This window comes from Rhincodon typus, chromosome 20 (genome assembly GCF_021869965.1).
Source record: "Rhincodon typus isolate 14 chromosome 20, sRhiTyp1.1, whole genome shotgun sequence".
Lineage (NCBI taxonomy): Eukaryota > Metazoa > Chordata > Chondrichthyes > Orectolobiformes > Rhincodontidae > Rhincodon > Rhincodon typus.
In genome coordinates, this window is record NC_063351.1 from 15,569,003 (window position 1) to 15,585,081 (window position 16,079).

Sequence of the window (16,079 nt, forward strand, 5' to 3'; positions counted from 1 at the left end):
ATCAAATGAAGACATTCTTTAGAAGTAAAGTTGGTTATTTATGCACTATGAAAATTGAAAAAGCCAATGCCAAGCTAAATCTTGAGTAAATAAAGATTCTTTTTTGCTGAGGAATTATTAACAAGGTTGTAAATAACTCTGAGATTTGACTGTTGAAGGATTATGCTAATTAAAGCTTTGCAATCTTTCACATTAATCACAATGACTTTATATGAATCTCTAAACTTCATGGCGATGTACTCAGAGTTAAAGTACCTCCAACAGTATCCTCTTTTGTCTTACAGGACCGGAATCGGCCCTATGATGCATTTAACTTGCACTCTTTGGAGAATTCTTTAATGGATATTATGAGGAGTGACCATGAGCCCCTCAAAGGTAAACACTACCCTCCCAGTGGCCCACCAATGACCATTGCTGATATAATGTGGAGGAATCACTTTGCAGGTTAGGAATATTCCTACATCCCTATACACTTGGTATAGATTCTAACTTTACCTGAATTTTTTATACTGTACAATTTTGGTTGATTGTTCATAGAAGTTTAGGAAATGATTTGTGGTTGTTTCACTTACAAAACATTTCACATTTTTAACAGCAAGGATTTGAGAAAATCTTTAAGAAAATATATATGACTGACTAAGAAGTTAATGTTCATATGTTTCTTATTCAATAGATTTTTTAATTGCTAAAATGCCTGTTCATGAGCTAGTGTGAAATTCCATTGCTTTTATTATTTTGTATTTTCATTAACAAAAGTTATTGAACTGTTACAATTGTACAAGGTTCTTCCTTTCCTCCTCACACTTTTATTTTCAGGATTTTGGTTGATATGCTCAGCAGGAAAGGAATGAGTTAAACTGATATTACTTTTCTTTTTAATCTTCCAAATGCATTTGAAACAATTTTGCTTATAGGACAATTTTTTTTTTTTTAGGAGCAATCGTATTTTATCTGCATGATTTCTAGTTTCCATTATGATTTTTACTTTGGTTTTTCTTTGCTTTATAGTCATATTAATATATATTTCTTGGGAGTTAAATTCCACAATATTTTCTCTTGCATTCCAGTGGTAGAATACTATAGCCCGTTCTTGGCTGTAAAATAACCTTGGGACATCCTGAGATCATCAAAGGCATTGTACAATAAAATCATGATTAGTCATGTTAAGTAGATCTTCGAGATAGGTAAGGAAGCCCTTATGTAACCTGTTCTGTTTTCAAAAGAGCTCTTCAAACAAAAACAAATGAAAACAGTTCAGTAAATGTGTAAAAACTGTTTTGATGTTTCAATTTGTTAACACCTTACAATGCTCTGACCTTGTACAGTAATAGGCATTGATAAACATGAGGAGTTAGTATTAGAGAAACTGAGATTTTTCTCTGCTTAGCATGCTGTCTTCAGTTGAGTCCATCGCGTTTCACTGCAGTGACAACATGTTTACCAGATTGTCGTGGCACAGTACAAAATTTTGGTGCACCTTTTTACAGCTTCTGTGGCTTCTGCTAGAGAAACAAATGGCATTCGATAGACTCTTGAGGGGCAATGGGGTGATATTCTTCCTTTGCTTCTGTTTATGTATTGACTCCATTGTCCTAATACTGGTCTCAAAAATACAGAACCATCCAGGTATTTTGTTACCCTGTAGTAGATAGGTAGTCTGTTGACATTTGCAAAGCAATTTGACTGCTTGAAATTTCCGATCTCAAGAAGTGGTAGTTTTTTGATGCCATCCATGTTGGCTCCGATTTACGGCAGTGATATAATTCTTGCTTTGTTTTCTGCCATTACATGTTTCACCTTGAAACATTAAACAGTGACCTGATGAAAGGTAGTATAACAGTACGGCTTCATCTGTGTTAAAAATATCTCCTGAATCATTATGCACCAAGAGACTGTTTTGCAGTCTTGTCTGTGACTTTGCACTTTAGTATGACCTAACCTGGCTCTGATTAGTTGGCATGGTCATATAAGTGTGCATGAGTTTGGCTAAACCAAAGTTACTGTTTCAGAACCTCGGCTTATCATAGGCAGCCTTCTGTTGACTTTTCTATTCTGCCAGCGGGAATGGCTAACAACTTCTCCACTACTGTCATTGTAGATTATCTGAATTTTATGCATCACTATTCTAATGAATGGGTACTGAGGCTTTTTCTTCTGTTTTCTTGCTTTCTTTTTTGGTTGCTTGCTTCTGTGCTCACTTGCACTCTACAAATATATTTGGTTTCAAGATTTAGGAAAACCACAGTTTGCATTTGAACTTCTATTCCAGATGATAACCTTCTGGAAAATTGTCCGAATGTAATTGTGTGTGGCATGCCACACTTCACAGTAAAATAGCCTTTGATTTGGCAATTACTGCATTATATAATCATTAGCACCGCACTATCATATCTTTTACTGGTGGAGTCAATCTCTTGCCCAGATTGCAAGCATTCAAGTCTGAAAATCATGATGAATTTCAGTATTTGGAGGAATGTGCTTTAAAGGTAGACAAAAACTAGAGGTGAATTGTTTTCAGTTTGGTAAAAAGGAGATGAATGAATAAGACCTAGCATATATATTAGTACTTCCTGAAGGTAAAATTCTGGCTGTATAAAATTGGATATATTATTGCCAGTTATTAAAAGAATAAAACAAGGTTAAGTCAATTAATCTAGAGTAATAGTATCACAGTGAAAATTGGCTTGAGTGCAGTTCTAACTCTTAACCTTACTACAGACACATTCTGAGGCTCCTTTTGAGAAGAAAAGGTAGTTGATAATTGCTGTTGAAAGAACTTTTGCACTACGGTAAGCATTGCTCATTCTCAGGTGACCTAATATATGGAGCACTGAATAGAAGTGAATCGTAACTATTCTAGAGCTTGCAGGTGACAGTGCATTGCTTACCTCAGTTGGCAATATGTGGCTGTTTCTTCAGCGTCACTGAGTCAAAATCCCGGAACTCCCTCTCAAATGACATTGTGGGTCAATCTGCGCCAAATGGACTGCATTAGTTTAAGAAGGCAGCTCTTTGTTGATCATCACCTAAAGAGCAACTAGGGGTGGGCAATAATTGCTGGCCCAACCAGCAACAGCAAGTCCCCTGAGTGAATTAAAAGTTGTATCTTCCATTATTTGTACTGCTGTGACAATGTGTCGAAGTCTGTTGATTGAAACAGCCCAGCTCTTTTAGTTTGTAATTCTTGAAACTGGAGTTAGAAGTTACCATGCTTAAACCTGGCTAGGGAATTGCATTTAATTTGAATGGAAGTTATGTTGCATATTTTTAAGGAAGGGTTACTCAACCCAAAACACTAACTCTCTGATTTCTTTCTACAGATGCTGCCAGACCTTCTGAGCTTTTCCCACAGTTTCTGTTTTTGTTTCTGATTTTAAGCATCCGCAGTTCTTTCGGTTTTTAGTTATGTTGCATGTTTGAATCCAGTCTTGAGACCATGCCTAATTGGTAGGAGCTATGAATTGTTAGGAAAGGATTCAATTGCTTAAATTACACTGATTTGAAAAAACATTTTTATCTGTTAGATACAATAAATCATGGATATTTTTACTTTCAAAGTATCTAGCTGCAAGTTTCATCCATTTGTGTAACTGTGGGCTTTGACTTTTCTTGTAGTTTCCTGAGTGGTCACTTGAATTCCAATTGATTTCACTATGCATGACATATCCTATGTTCATTGTTACCGCTCCCGCCTCTCCACCCCGCCCCAACACCACCACCACCATCTTCGCTCCTCTTCAGTGCTGTCCTGATTTTTATAAGAGTCCAATTCAAACTTTAAAAGAATATGTTACTGAAGGCTGTATGTCCTATCTCTGTCCTGCTTCATCATGTTCTGTAGCTGTAGCCCTTCACCTCATTGATAGCTGATTATTTATCTGTTATACCCTTGCATTTCCGATTTGGTTGGCTAACCCTGTGAGTTATACTGCAACTGTACTATGCTTCAAAAAGTATAGTGAAGAAACCTTGCCTTTTTATAGTGCCTTTCACAATCTCTGCATTCCTAAGTGCTTTACAGCTATTGATTGTAAAACCAAGTGTAGTTACCATTGGAATGAAAAAAAATGTAAGAGTCAATTTTCATACAGCAAGGTCCATAACCAACATTGGAGTGACAACGGGATCATTCATTATAGTGATGTTGATTTAAAGCCTGATTTTTAGCCAGGATACTCAGGACTTCTTCTTTGAATAGTGCTGGGATCTTTTGAGAGGGAAGATTGGACCATGTTTCGTTATCTGAAAGATGATGCTGTTAACCATGCAATGCAGCACACCCTCGATACTGCCCTGAAGTGTCAGCCTAGATTATGTACTTGAATCTCTTGAATAGGATTTTGAAGCCACAATTTTCTGACTGATGCAAGCAGTCTCCTACTGAGATTGGTCCTTTTTTGTTCACATATGGTATGGTCTCATGGAGGGTAGGGTTTGAACCTGCACACTTTGAGTCAAAGAGAGAAAGAGAAGTTTGCATTTTGTAGTCAGTGGTGCTGTAAGGGCATGAGCTACTGACCTTGAAGATGGCTGCTCACCAATATCTCACAGGCATGGAGTCCACCCTTCCAATTGTTAGCTTCATTTTGGTGCCAGCTGGAAGGGATATTGGGTATCCTGCAATAGCGATGCCATCAAGCAGGCTCAACAGCCAAATACATCGAAGAATTCTCACTCTCACATTTGGCAATTCAAAACGATAGACTGGTTTGACCATTCTCTTGTTTTAAATTTACAGAAAATTAAAAGTACATATGAGATGAATGTTATTGTTGAGGAATTGCAGTTACCTATCCTCACTGATTTGCGTCCTGTGGGTCAGAAAGCTGAGGATCCAGTTGCAGAGGGTGGAGCCGAGATCAAGGTCATGGAGTTTTAAGATCAGTCCAGAAGGGATAATAGTGTTGAAGGTGGAGCTGTAGTCAGAGCAGGAGTCTGATGTTGGTGTCTTTGATGTCCAGATGTTCCAGGGATGAGTGCAGGGCTAGGGATATGGCATCTGCTGTGGACCTGTTACCTCGGTATGCAAATTGTGGGGAATTGAGGCGGGTTCGGTCACTGGAGTTGATGTAGGTCATGACCAGCCTCTCAAAGCACCTCATGATTATTGAGGTCAGAGCTACAGGGTGGTAGTCATTAAAGCACACTGCATGTGCTTTCTTAGGTACTGGGATGATGGTGATCTTTTTGAAGCAGGTGGGGACTTCAGCTTGTAGGATGGAGAGGTTGAAGTTGTCGGTGAATACCTCCGCCAGTTGGTCCGCACAGGACCTGAGTGCTTGGCCGGGACACCATCCGGGCCGCTCCCTTTCCTTGGGTTGACTCCCAGGAAGACCAATTTGATGTCTGAAGCAGTGATAGAGGGAACAGGTGTGTTCGCGGCTGTTGGGGCCGTCATGACTGTGCCGCTGGCATTCCACTCAAACTGAGCATAGAAAGCGTTTAGTGTGTCAGAAAGGGATGTGTCTTTGTCTGCTGGACCAGTAATCCAGACTAATGCTCCGGCAACATGGGCTCAAATCCTCTACCGCTCTCCTCTGCCTGGCTGAATTTGCCCTCACTTGTTGAACAACTTCTTCTTTAAATTTGTCTCACTTTCTTCAGGTCAAAGGGGTGGCCATGGGTACCTGGATGGGCCCCAGTTATGCCTGTCTCTTCGTGGGGTACCTGGAATATTCCTTGTTTCAGTCCTGCTAAGGCCCCTAAGGTAAATTGATCATGTCATCAGTGCTGCTTCCCCCTCTCATCTGGAATTGGAAAAGTTTATCTATTTCTCTTACAATTTCCACACTGCCCTCGCCTTCACCTGGTTCATCTCTGACTCCTCTCTTATCTTCCTGAAAATCTGCTCATTTTTGAGGACAGACTTGCCACCAACAGTCACTACAAACCCACCAACTCCTACAGTTACCTGGACTATACATTCTTGAGCCCCGCTTCCTGTAAAGACTATTCCATTCTCCCAATTTCTCCGTCTCAATCATATCTGTTCTGATGATGCCACCTTCTACAAGGGGATTCTGAAATGTCCACCTTCTTCCTCAGCTGAGGATTCCCCACCAGTAGTTGACAGGACCCTCAGCCGTGTCTGACCCATCTCCCGCACTTCAGCCCTCACCAGGACAGCAATAGGGTCCACCTGATCCTCGCCTACCAACCTATTAGCATCCACATGCAAAGGATCATTAGCCATTATTTCTGTCACGTCCAGCAGGATGTCACTAACAAACACACATTCCCTTCCTCTCCCTTCTAAGCCTTCCGCAGGGACCGTTCCTTCTGGGACACTTCTTTCACTCCCAACACCCCTTCCTGTACACAGCCCCACAACACCTTTCCCTACAATCGCAGAAGCTGTAACACCTGCCTGTTTACTTCCTCCCTCCTCAGTATCCAAGGCCCCAGGCACACCTTCCAGGTGAAGCAGGGATTTTCTGCACTTCGCTCAATCAAGCCTACTGTATTTGTTGCTCACAATGTGATCTCCTGTATACTGGGGAGACGAAGTGCAGACTGGGTGATCATTTTGCAGACTAATTGCATTCTGTTCACAAAAATGACCTTGAGTTTCTGGTTGCCTGCCCCTTCGACACACCACTGTGTTCTGTGTTTCTGTCTTTGGCTTGCTGTGGTGCTCCAGATAAGCTCAACGCAAGCTGGAACTACAACACCACCATTTTTCTGCTTGGGAGCTGTGCAGCCTTGATGACTCAATTTTGAGTTCAACAGAGCCTGAGCTCCTTCTCCCATGTCCTAGCCCAACCCCCACAGACCAGACATTGTCAACACGTGGGCTGCCAGCACAGCCATCCCATTATCAGCTACTAACGGTCCCAGTTAGCAGCTATTGATTCTCCCAGGCTGACCTTTACCCATTCCTTTGTCTGTCCAACCATTCTTTCTCTCAGGGCTCCATCTCCACCTATTGTTTCTTCCTCTGCCCTCCCCATATGCAGCATATATACTAACCATTCCCTAGCTCTGATCAGTTCTGAAGTAAGGTCACTGGACCCAAAACATTAACTCTGCTTTCTCTCCACAGATGCTGCCAAACCTGCAGAGTTTTCCAGCAATTTCTGTTTTCGTTTCTGATTTCCAGCATCTGCAGTTCTTCGTTTTGCTTTGGCTTAACATGTGATTCATGGTCTTTAACGTTTTATACCAACAGCCTGTTGTGGAAGTTATTTTGTAAGCTTCACATTTTCAGCAGCAAAAAGCTATGAATAATAAAGTACTTTCCTGATCACTCCCTTCCATAACATTTGCTATCAATCACCAGCATCACATTCCTGTGATCTCCTTTGAAACATGAGAATCCAAACTTCTGCTGTGTATCCTCCAATACAGTGTCTTTGGTTATTGAATGTATCTCCGGCCACCTGGAACTAGAAATAGACCTGAATCACACTAAAGTTAGAGTATCTTTAATCAGAATTGTATTAGTCATTTGGTTATGTAGTTACACATGCAGTTTACTTTTGCTTGCATTGATTTGGAGAAATAAAACCTATTACATGCATCTTTGTCACTTTTGTTGTTGATAATGTTGGTACATCATATCATCATACCACATTTTTCGGATGCCTTTTTGGTCAAAACCTTTTGAGATGTTACTACTCTGCTCCACCCCCAAAGCTTTAACAGAAACTTTCCCGTCCATTTTTTAAACAAATGGAGATGAGGGAGGCTAAGGGAGAGGAATTAGTGTTGAGCAACGATGGGAAAATTGAGCAACATTAATGAAATCTCAGTCTAAAGGTAGGTTTTTGAGGACCTTTTTCAAAAGTGAAGAAACAAGAGGGATTTGGAATTAGAATTCCAGAAAGTAGGGCAGTGCCCAATACTAGTACATGAAAAGATAGCTGAATCCAAATATCATGACGCAAAAATGGAGCTTTACTGGGTTAACATTTCGAACAGTTGGGCAGTGTAAGTAAGAGTAAGCCACAATTTAAAATTAAGTTAGTTGCATACATTTCTATAGCCCACTTAAAATGATGGTTGAAGAGAAAAATAAAGCAGTCAGCAAATGTTTGTGATGGATTCTGTGCTGACTGGCATCCTGTCAGCTTAAGTCAAGTGTGTAGTATTTTAATTTGGGCTGCTAGTTTTTCTCTTTTGAAAACTGAAGATTCAGCTGGGAAAGTGGGGGGGAAAACAAGTCATGTAGTATAATTAAGAACAAAAACAAAGTGCTGGAAAAGCTCAGCAGGTCTGGCAGCATCTTTGAAGGAGAAAACAGAGTTACCGTTTCGGGTCCGGTGACCCTTCCTCAGAACTCATAATTAAGAAACCAGTTGCAGCCTCTTCCTAACCCTATGCTCCCCCCACCCTCCTTTAAAATCTGCTTATTAAACTGAGGAAAACACAAGTAATTTTTGCGGAGAGCTTTTAGCAGATTTCAAACTACCCTCTCTAATTTTCTGCAAGTACTTGGAGAGCAGTCCCATTTCCTGTTTAGTTTTAAAAGTCACCTTGTATTCACAGATTTGAGAGTTTGACTACTTCAGAGATATTATTTGTCCATATATTCTGAAATTCCTCAGATATTAGCCCATAAACTTCCAAAATTCAGTGAGCACATACAGTAAACTGTAGGCATGAAAGCCATTATGATTTGGCAGGTAACGTAGGTCAGATGGAATCTGTAGGCTTTGATACAAGATTTTAAGGTCCAAGTGAATGAAGCATATGAGTGAGTTGAGATATTAGTCTCTTTTGCAGGAGAATGCAATTGTGAAGTTTAGAGATGGTCGGGGCTGTATCATCAGTCTTTCTCTATTTTTCTCTACTTGTCATGACAGCAGTTAGTGTCCCTAGAAAATGAACCACATGGTAAATCAAGTTTTTATCTCTGAACTATCACTACAAGAGAATAGGACAATAAATAAAAAAGATGTGGTGATTTTAAACTGGGGGCTGTCCATTGGGGTTCATACCCCTCTGAAATTCTCTTGAAGAACCCTAATGTGTCAACCCAATTAGTATCTTTCAAGCATAAAATTTTTAAAAATCTAATTATGCAGTGAGACCTTTACTTTTCCAATCTTGGCATGCACATGCAGCTTATTTTGTTAACTGAGCATTTTACATACAGAAATTTGACAGAAGTGGAAAGAAAATGTGTCATTTGGTGGTGCTGTTAGAGGGTAAGCGAGCCAGTCCCCATTCCTCCCCAGAACTGTTGCTGATATTTGGCACCACATTTCTCTGCAGGCCATATGATTTTGCCAGGACTCTTGCCTGCTGTGTTGAAATTTGGTAAGCAGAGTGACCAGCCAATGGAATTAGTGCCACAGCGAATCACCAAATTTTCCACTGGCTTCATGTTGAATCTGGTTCGTTCTTGGGAGTTATTTACGGTGCTGCACATGACTGAGGTGCTTAATCAACTGATTGAGCTGCTCAATACCATCCATTATGCTCTTGGTTCAAGCCTCGGTTTAATCTGATTACATGTGACAGTTGTGAAAGTTGACGTTTGTCGTGATGTACCAATCTGGTTTTCTGTTGTGGGAATTCTGCATAAGTTTTTGATGTTAGTTTCTACAAAGTGATAGGGCCGGTATCTGGTTTCACTACATGTAACACAAAAGTAATAAATATGGATGTTTAATACAAAAGCTAATTTCTTGATAGGAAAATGAACTTGCATTACAAGGTTCTGTGCTTTGTTTTTAATAAATGGGGTACTGTAGCAAAAACATTGTGGGTGACTGGGTTAGAACACAGATGTCTAAAATAATTTCAACTCAACAAGTGTGAAGATTGAGAGATTTTCTGGCACCAATGAAAGGCCAACAATCTGAAACATTTCTCTCCCTGCAGATGATGTCTTCCCTCCTGACCTATTTTGAGCACTTTTTTTTTGTGATGGAACTTTGTGGCTTTTTACTATGCTGAACAATTTAAAATGCCTGCTATGTTTTAACGAGGCTTTGACTGAGTTTCAGTATCTTGTCTTCAAGTACTGTTTTTCTGTTGTTAAATTGATCCACTCAATGCAGTCAAATTGGGTTTTAATGCATTGTGCAAGGATTGCCCCGGTTGATGTTTGATTCATTCATAACTGGTGACTTTAATATTAAAGCATTACTTTGCCCGAGTTGTATTGAGTTGAATAACGTATAGGAGGAGAAATGGTAAGAAATTTGTTTGAATTGATGTGCAAATCATGACACTGTTTTAATGATTTTTAAATTTGTGAAAGAATGTTATATTAACTACCTTGTATTATAACCATTCAAAGAAACAATTTGGAGATGTTATAGTCTTTTTATTTATTAAAGCAGATTCTTTGGATAATCAAACAAATCATTTCTAGTGGTCAGGCAGCTGAGATATGAATCACATTTAACTTGTAAGTGCATCAAGTAAACATTGTATAGAAGTTATATGTTTGGCAATACTAGTTAGTGGGTGTCATATGAGCAACGGAAATGATCCAGTTTGTAGGAGCAGCTGGCCTTGTGATGCATTTTGTAGTTTTCCTACACCCAGCCAGAAGGTCTGAGTTCAAGTTCCCCTGCCCTCTAGGGTGCGACGACATGTCTGAACAGGTTGATTAAAAACATTTTAATCTCCAAAAGCTAATTGGACTCTGGCCAGATTATTATTTGGATGGGAGACTGCCTGGGAATACCAGGTGCATTTGGCTTTTGTAGGGGACCTTGTGGCACATGGGTAGCACCCTGCCTCTGGGTCAGAAGTTCCAGGTTCAAATCCCTCCTTGTCAAGGTGAGAAAGAAAGTTCCGACAAAAGGTCAAGTGAAGAGGAGGGAAAAGTGGAAATTGGAAGCCAAAGTTATGACTTTTGCCAGTCCTAGACAAGAACAGGTAGTGGCAGCAAAGCATTCATTGATGTACAGGGGGAATAAGATATGACACAATATGTATGAGCAGGTTGGTCGAAATTGCAATTTTTAATATTGCAGTAGATTGAAACACTGGTTATTGGGTTTAGAAGTACATGTTTGTAAATCATATCATAGTACGTGAAAGTACTTAGGGTATGAAAGATTAAACTCTGGTTCAGTCATTCACTACCTGACTATCTGGATTTGTACAAATTTCCAGTCCTATCCTACAATGTACTGATGCTTTTAGACCAATGTACAACCTATATCCTCTGAGAATTAAATACTTTTAGCCAAAAAAAAATTACCAAGCACACTTTTTTGCCTGCAAGCTGGTGAGGCCAGTGATGATGCTGATGACAAAGCCTGTCCGTTTCTCATTGAAACAAGACTGTGTATTTCACAGTTCCCATCCACTACCATCCTTCTCTACTTAATTGACCTTGTTCTCTTTATTAAACAATCTCTCCTTTTGGAGGAAATGAGTCCAGCTAAAGATATGACTATAGGCACCCATAGTGACTGTTGTTATGCCTGTGTTTTTGTAGAGTATAAGAGATGATCCTTGTTCCAGTCTGCCTTGACCTCCCTCCCACAACCTTTTTTTTTTCCTCCTCTAATACATCAATGACTGTATTAGTGCTATTTGCTACTCTTGTCTAGAACAATCAAAATTCATCACTTTTGCTTCCATTTATCACTCTTTTTCCTTCTGTTCACCTGAAGTTTCTGACTCTTGCCTTCTTTCCTTGACATCTGTCTCCTTTGCTGGAGATGGGCTGTTTTCGAATATTCATTATAAATGCCCTAACTCCCACAATGACCTTGACTATGCTTCTTTGCACCCTGCTTCATACAAGTACTGCCTTCCATTCTCCCAGTTTCTCCAACTTCTTTGAACTTCTGAGGGTGCGGCCTTCCACAATCGAGGTTCTGATGTGTCTTCTTTATTCCTCAACAAAGGTTTCAACTCTCTCCCACCTCCATTGTGGTGGAGACGGCCCTTGACCATGTCCAACCTATTTCCTGCACTTGCCCACACTGTTTTCCTTCCATACCAAGACTGCAGTAGGGTTCTCCTTATCTTCATTCTCTACCCCATGAGCCCAAATTAGATCACCCCCTCTAGCATGAAGCCAGTGGTACCAAACACTACTTTTCCTTGTTAGCATTTCAAAGGGACTGTTCCCTTCATGGTATCCTAATCCACTCGTCCATCACCGCCAACATCGACATTCCCAGTCTACACCACCTTCCTGTGCAATTGCAGGAAATGCAACATTTGCTCTTTTATCTCCTCCCTCCTTACATTCCAAGGTCCCAGATACTCCTTCCAGGCAAAGCAGTGATTTTTCTTTCGATCCAATTGACTGTATTCACTGTTCACAATGTGAACTCGGCAACACTGAGACTAATTGCAGACTGGGTGCCTGTGTGGAACACCTCAACTCAGTCTGCAAGCATGATCCCAGTCATTTGCCACTTAAGGTCAAGTATTGTAGTCTTGAGCTCACATTCTATCTTAGGTCTACTGCAGTGTTACAACGAAGCCCAATGCAAGCTGGAAGAATATAGCACCTCATTTGCCAATTAGACACTTTATGGCCATATGGACTTGATACTTAATTCAACATAAGTCATAAATTCTGTCCTCCAATTTAGTTTTTTTTACCTTCAGTATCTTGTCTTCATGAGTTTGCTTTCCATCAGAGCTAACCTATATTGTTGTTAACACACGGGCTGGAGCTATGCTTTGTCACTTTTCAATTGCCACTGCCTTTGCCTTCTGTTGTGTAATACCTGTGATTGTCAATCTCCCTTGCCCTTAACTTTAGTTGACCTTCTGTTTCACTTGCTCCCCTGACTTTTTTTGATGTAAACCCATCACTTTTCTATCTTTCAAGTTCTGAAGAGGAATCACACTGGATTTAAGACATTAACACTGTTTCATCTGTTTCAGATACTGCTAGATCTGCTGAGTTTCTGCAGCACTTTGTCCTTTTTAAGCATTTGGACTATTCAGTATATTGGCCATTCTAATGACAGTAGCAAGTCATCAAGCTCAACTATGGCTCTCTGAAGCTTACTTTTAAATTACGCTTAAAGATATCTAAAAATACATTTTTCAACATTCTCAATTTAATGCAGGCAAAAGAAAATGCTCTCAATTTGGTGTCTATTTTATAACTGATCCTTTTGCACATGATTCAAATTTGAAGTCTTGTTGTGTTTACGACTTTTTGACATTCTAGAGTCTTGGACTTACTTATGAAATGTATTTTGGGATTTTTTTTAGCTTTATGACAATTCTAGTTAGCTCTGACCATTCTTAAAGCAAATGAGTGATCAATATGTTGTATCCTAAATTAATGATCTATTCAGTTGATGGAAGTACTTTACCAAAACATTTTAGGTAATTGTTCTGCAATACATAATTTAAGGTGATGTCACTTCATATCCTTGCTGCCTCCAATTTGAAAAATCTAATCTTAACAGTGGACAGGTCATAAATTGACTCTTTTTGGGGCATGTAATTAATGGCAAGTAATTTCTCTATGAAATTTTAATTTAAAAAAGTGTTAAAATGTCTACCTGTTCTTTCAATTTAGGCTAATGCAGCAATTGCTTTCCAGAATGTGTTTCAAGATAATTCATTTTTTTCTACAAACTTGGATTGACTTTTTTTGCATTGTGTAGTGAGACCCATTATGGTTTAAATTACTTGAGGTTGGAAATATGTCGAGAATATGCTGGCAAATTTTTCAATGACTGTATTTCATGTTGCAGGACGCTTGGGCCTTAACTTCCCTCACCCAGGAACAGATAACCTTGTGGCACTAAATAATAGTAAGTACTGTTATTTCATGAAATTATTGCATGAGTTTGACAGATTTTCTGATTTTTAGATGCATAGAAGTTTCCATTTAACTTGCTTGAAGGTTTGAAACCAAACAAGCAGTGTGCTAGATAATCATTTTATTCATGGTCAGCACAGGTAGTATTAGCCCCATGAATTTATTTTACCTGGTGCAATTGGTGCATCATGTAACAAATGATAAACTAAGTTGATTTTACTCCAAAGTTACCTGTACTTCAGTTTGATGTGGAAGAATTCTCCAGTTCATCTCTGTTGAAGTCTCCAATACCATCTTTTGAATAAGTAAGAAACAGAAATCGCTCTCATTTTGGAAAGTTCTTGTAACTAGCAGATTGTACACAACTCTTATGAATACTTGAGCACTAATGTTTCATTTGAGTCTATACATTTAGTTACTTAATTCCCTACATTCTCCCCAATTTTTTAAATACAAATGCTTGTTAGCTTTCTCATTGCCCTTCTGAAAATAAACATGCCAACAAAAGCAAGCGTTATGGCTCAGGAGGGGAACATTATCCTTTTTGAGGTCAGTCCGTATCTGTCTTCAACTAATGTGTATGTGTGTGTGTGTGTGTGTATATATATACTTTAACATGGAAACATAGTTGCTGCTCTTTCTCCTTTAATTAATAGACGGTTGATTAAAACATCTGACAAGACCATGCCAAATTACCAGTAAACCTTTACCATTTGGTCTTCTTGGTGGCTTTTTACATATTTTTTCCAAGATGTTACCTGTAATGTTTAGATACAAGAATGACTGACTGTATCAGTGTGTTCGGATTTAATCATTCATCGGATTATACTTTGTTTTGTGTTTAAAGTTTAATGATTTTTATCATTTATGTCAACTCCTTAAAGAAACAGCACCGACTGAAGTTATCCCTTGGCTGAAATCCCTTCAGCATCATTGAAGTGTACAATCTTGTGAGCCTTGTTCTGGAACTAATCAGGAGGGCAAAAGTTACTAAAATGAATCAATACTAACTAATTGCATTATCCTCGGCAGAAACAGCAAGGTTTAGTGATTATGAGCACCATCCAGGACTTGTGCTATGACTGTGAGCAAACCTGAGTCAGCAACAATTCTAAATGATACGAGCCCCAGAAGTGGGTGAATTGTTCTGTTGAGATAATTCAAAAAAACTTCAACCTCTCTGTGGTCATGAAAAAATTTTAGGTTTGTGGCAGGATCTCTGAACTTGCTGATCATGTACTACAATACTATCACGCCATCTTCTAATCTTTCCATCATTGATGAACTGAGTTTGTTTTGGTCAGTCGTTTGTCAAACTAAAACAGCTAATCCTAATCATTTTATGAATGCAGTGAGGCTAAAGGAGGGATAATAAATTCAATCCTTCCAGGCCTTGGCTGTTAAACTGAATTTTGCCAAAATGCAATAAATTCAAGAAGGACTTGCACTATCCTAGTGAATGCTGAGTGGATGGACATTCTCAATTTCCCAGAGCTTCCTTTCAACAATATTGTTGCTCATTCAAAAAACTTGTATAAATTAAATTGAATCTTCCTCAGGATTTTGCTTCATTCTTAACTTGTTTGAGTTTCCACTTCACCCTTTGTCCTCCAGCTTACTTGATGAGAATTTCTCTTTTAATTAGTGAGAAGTCATGTTGAGAAACTTAAAATCTCCAGTTGCACTTTGCATTCCTCTGAAAGCAGGCTGTTAACGTGTTTAGACACCCATTCCCCTTCCTTTCTGGTTGAAAGTTTGAAACATGTTTTAAGCATATGACTTTTCCTCAAATAGAGCACAAAAAGATTGAGAGCAACAGCCTAGGAAAAGAAGTCCTCTACAGTGTTGAATATGCCTTTATGCATATTTTAGTTTAGCTTTGGGCTGTCTTTTACGAATTGGGTCTCTTGCTCTGAAATTCACTGAAATTCCTCTATTTCATTTGCCTCTCATTTATAATGACCTCTTCAAAATTCATCTCTTCACTCAAATTTTTCTCTGCTCATCCTAATAATTCCTTCTCAGGCTCCGTGTCTATTTTTGTTTGATTAGATGTCTGAAGTACACTCGTAGATTTTTCTACACTTTAAAGAACAAAAAAGAATTAAATTGTCACTGCACTTTTTTAAATCAGCTCTGCTTTGTGGTATTTTGGCTCGGATTTTCAGATGACCAGATAATTATTTTTCCAGGATAGCTGGAAGTTGTGTATGGGGTCCCTGTGTGGAATCTCTATCGCACCACAATCTGTAGGAATGCCCTGGGAAATGGAATTTTCTGCTGGGCTGTATCTCGGTGCTTGGAACACTCCTGCAAGTATCCACTTAGGTTGGAGAATTCGGAGGGTTCCACTGAAATTAAGAAGGTA

General features: G+C 39.2%; 1 protein-coding gene across 3 annotated transcripts in view; it reads left to right on the forward strand.

Moving 5' to 3' along the window:
* Positions 1-231: 231 nt before the first annotated feature.
* Positions 232-16,079, forward strand: part of cpeb3 (cytoplasmic polyadenylation element binding protein 3) — an 80,220-nt gene continuing 64,372 nt past the window's right edge. For 2 of the 3 annotated variants that reach the window (XM_048608832.1, XM_048608833.1), the window contains exons 1-2: positions 232-444; positions 13,644-13,703. In XM_048608832.1, coding sequence (XP_048464789.1) covers positions 339-444; positions 13,644-13,703 — 166 coding nt within the window. In that variant the 5' untranslated portion in view covers positions 232-338. The remainder of the gene's footprint in view (positions 445-13,643; positions 13,704-16,079) is intronic. The other variant, XM_048608834.1, reaches the window with a different exon arrangement.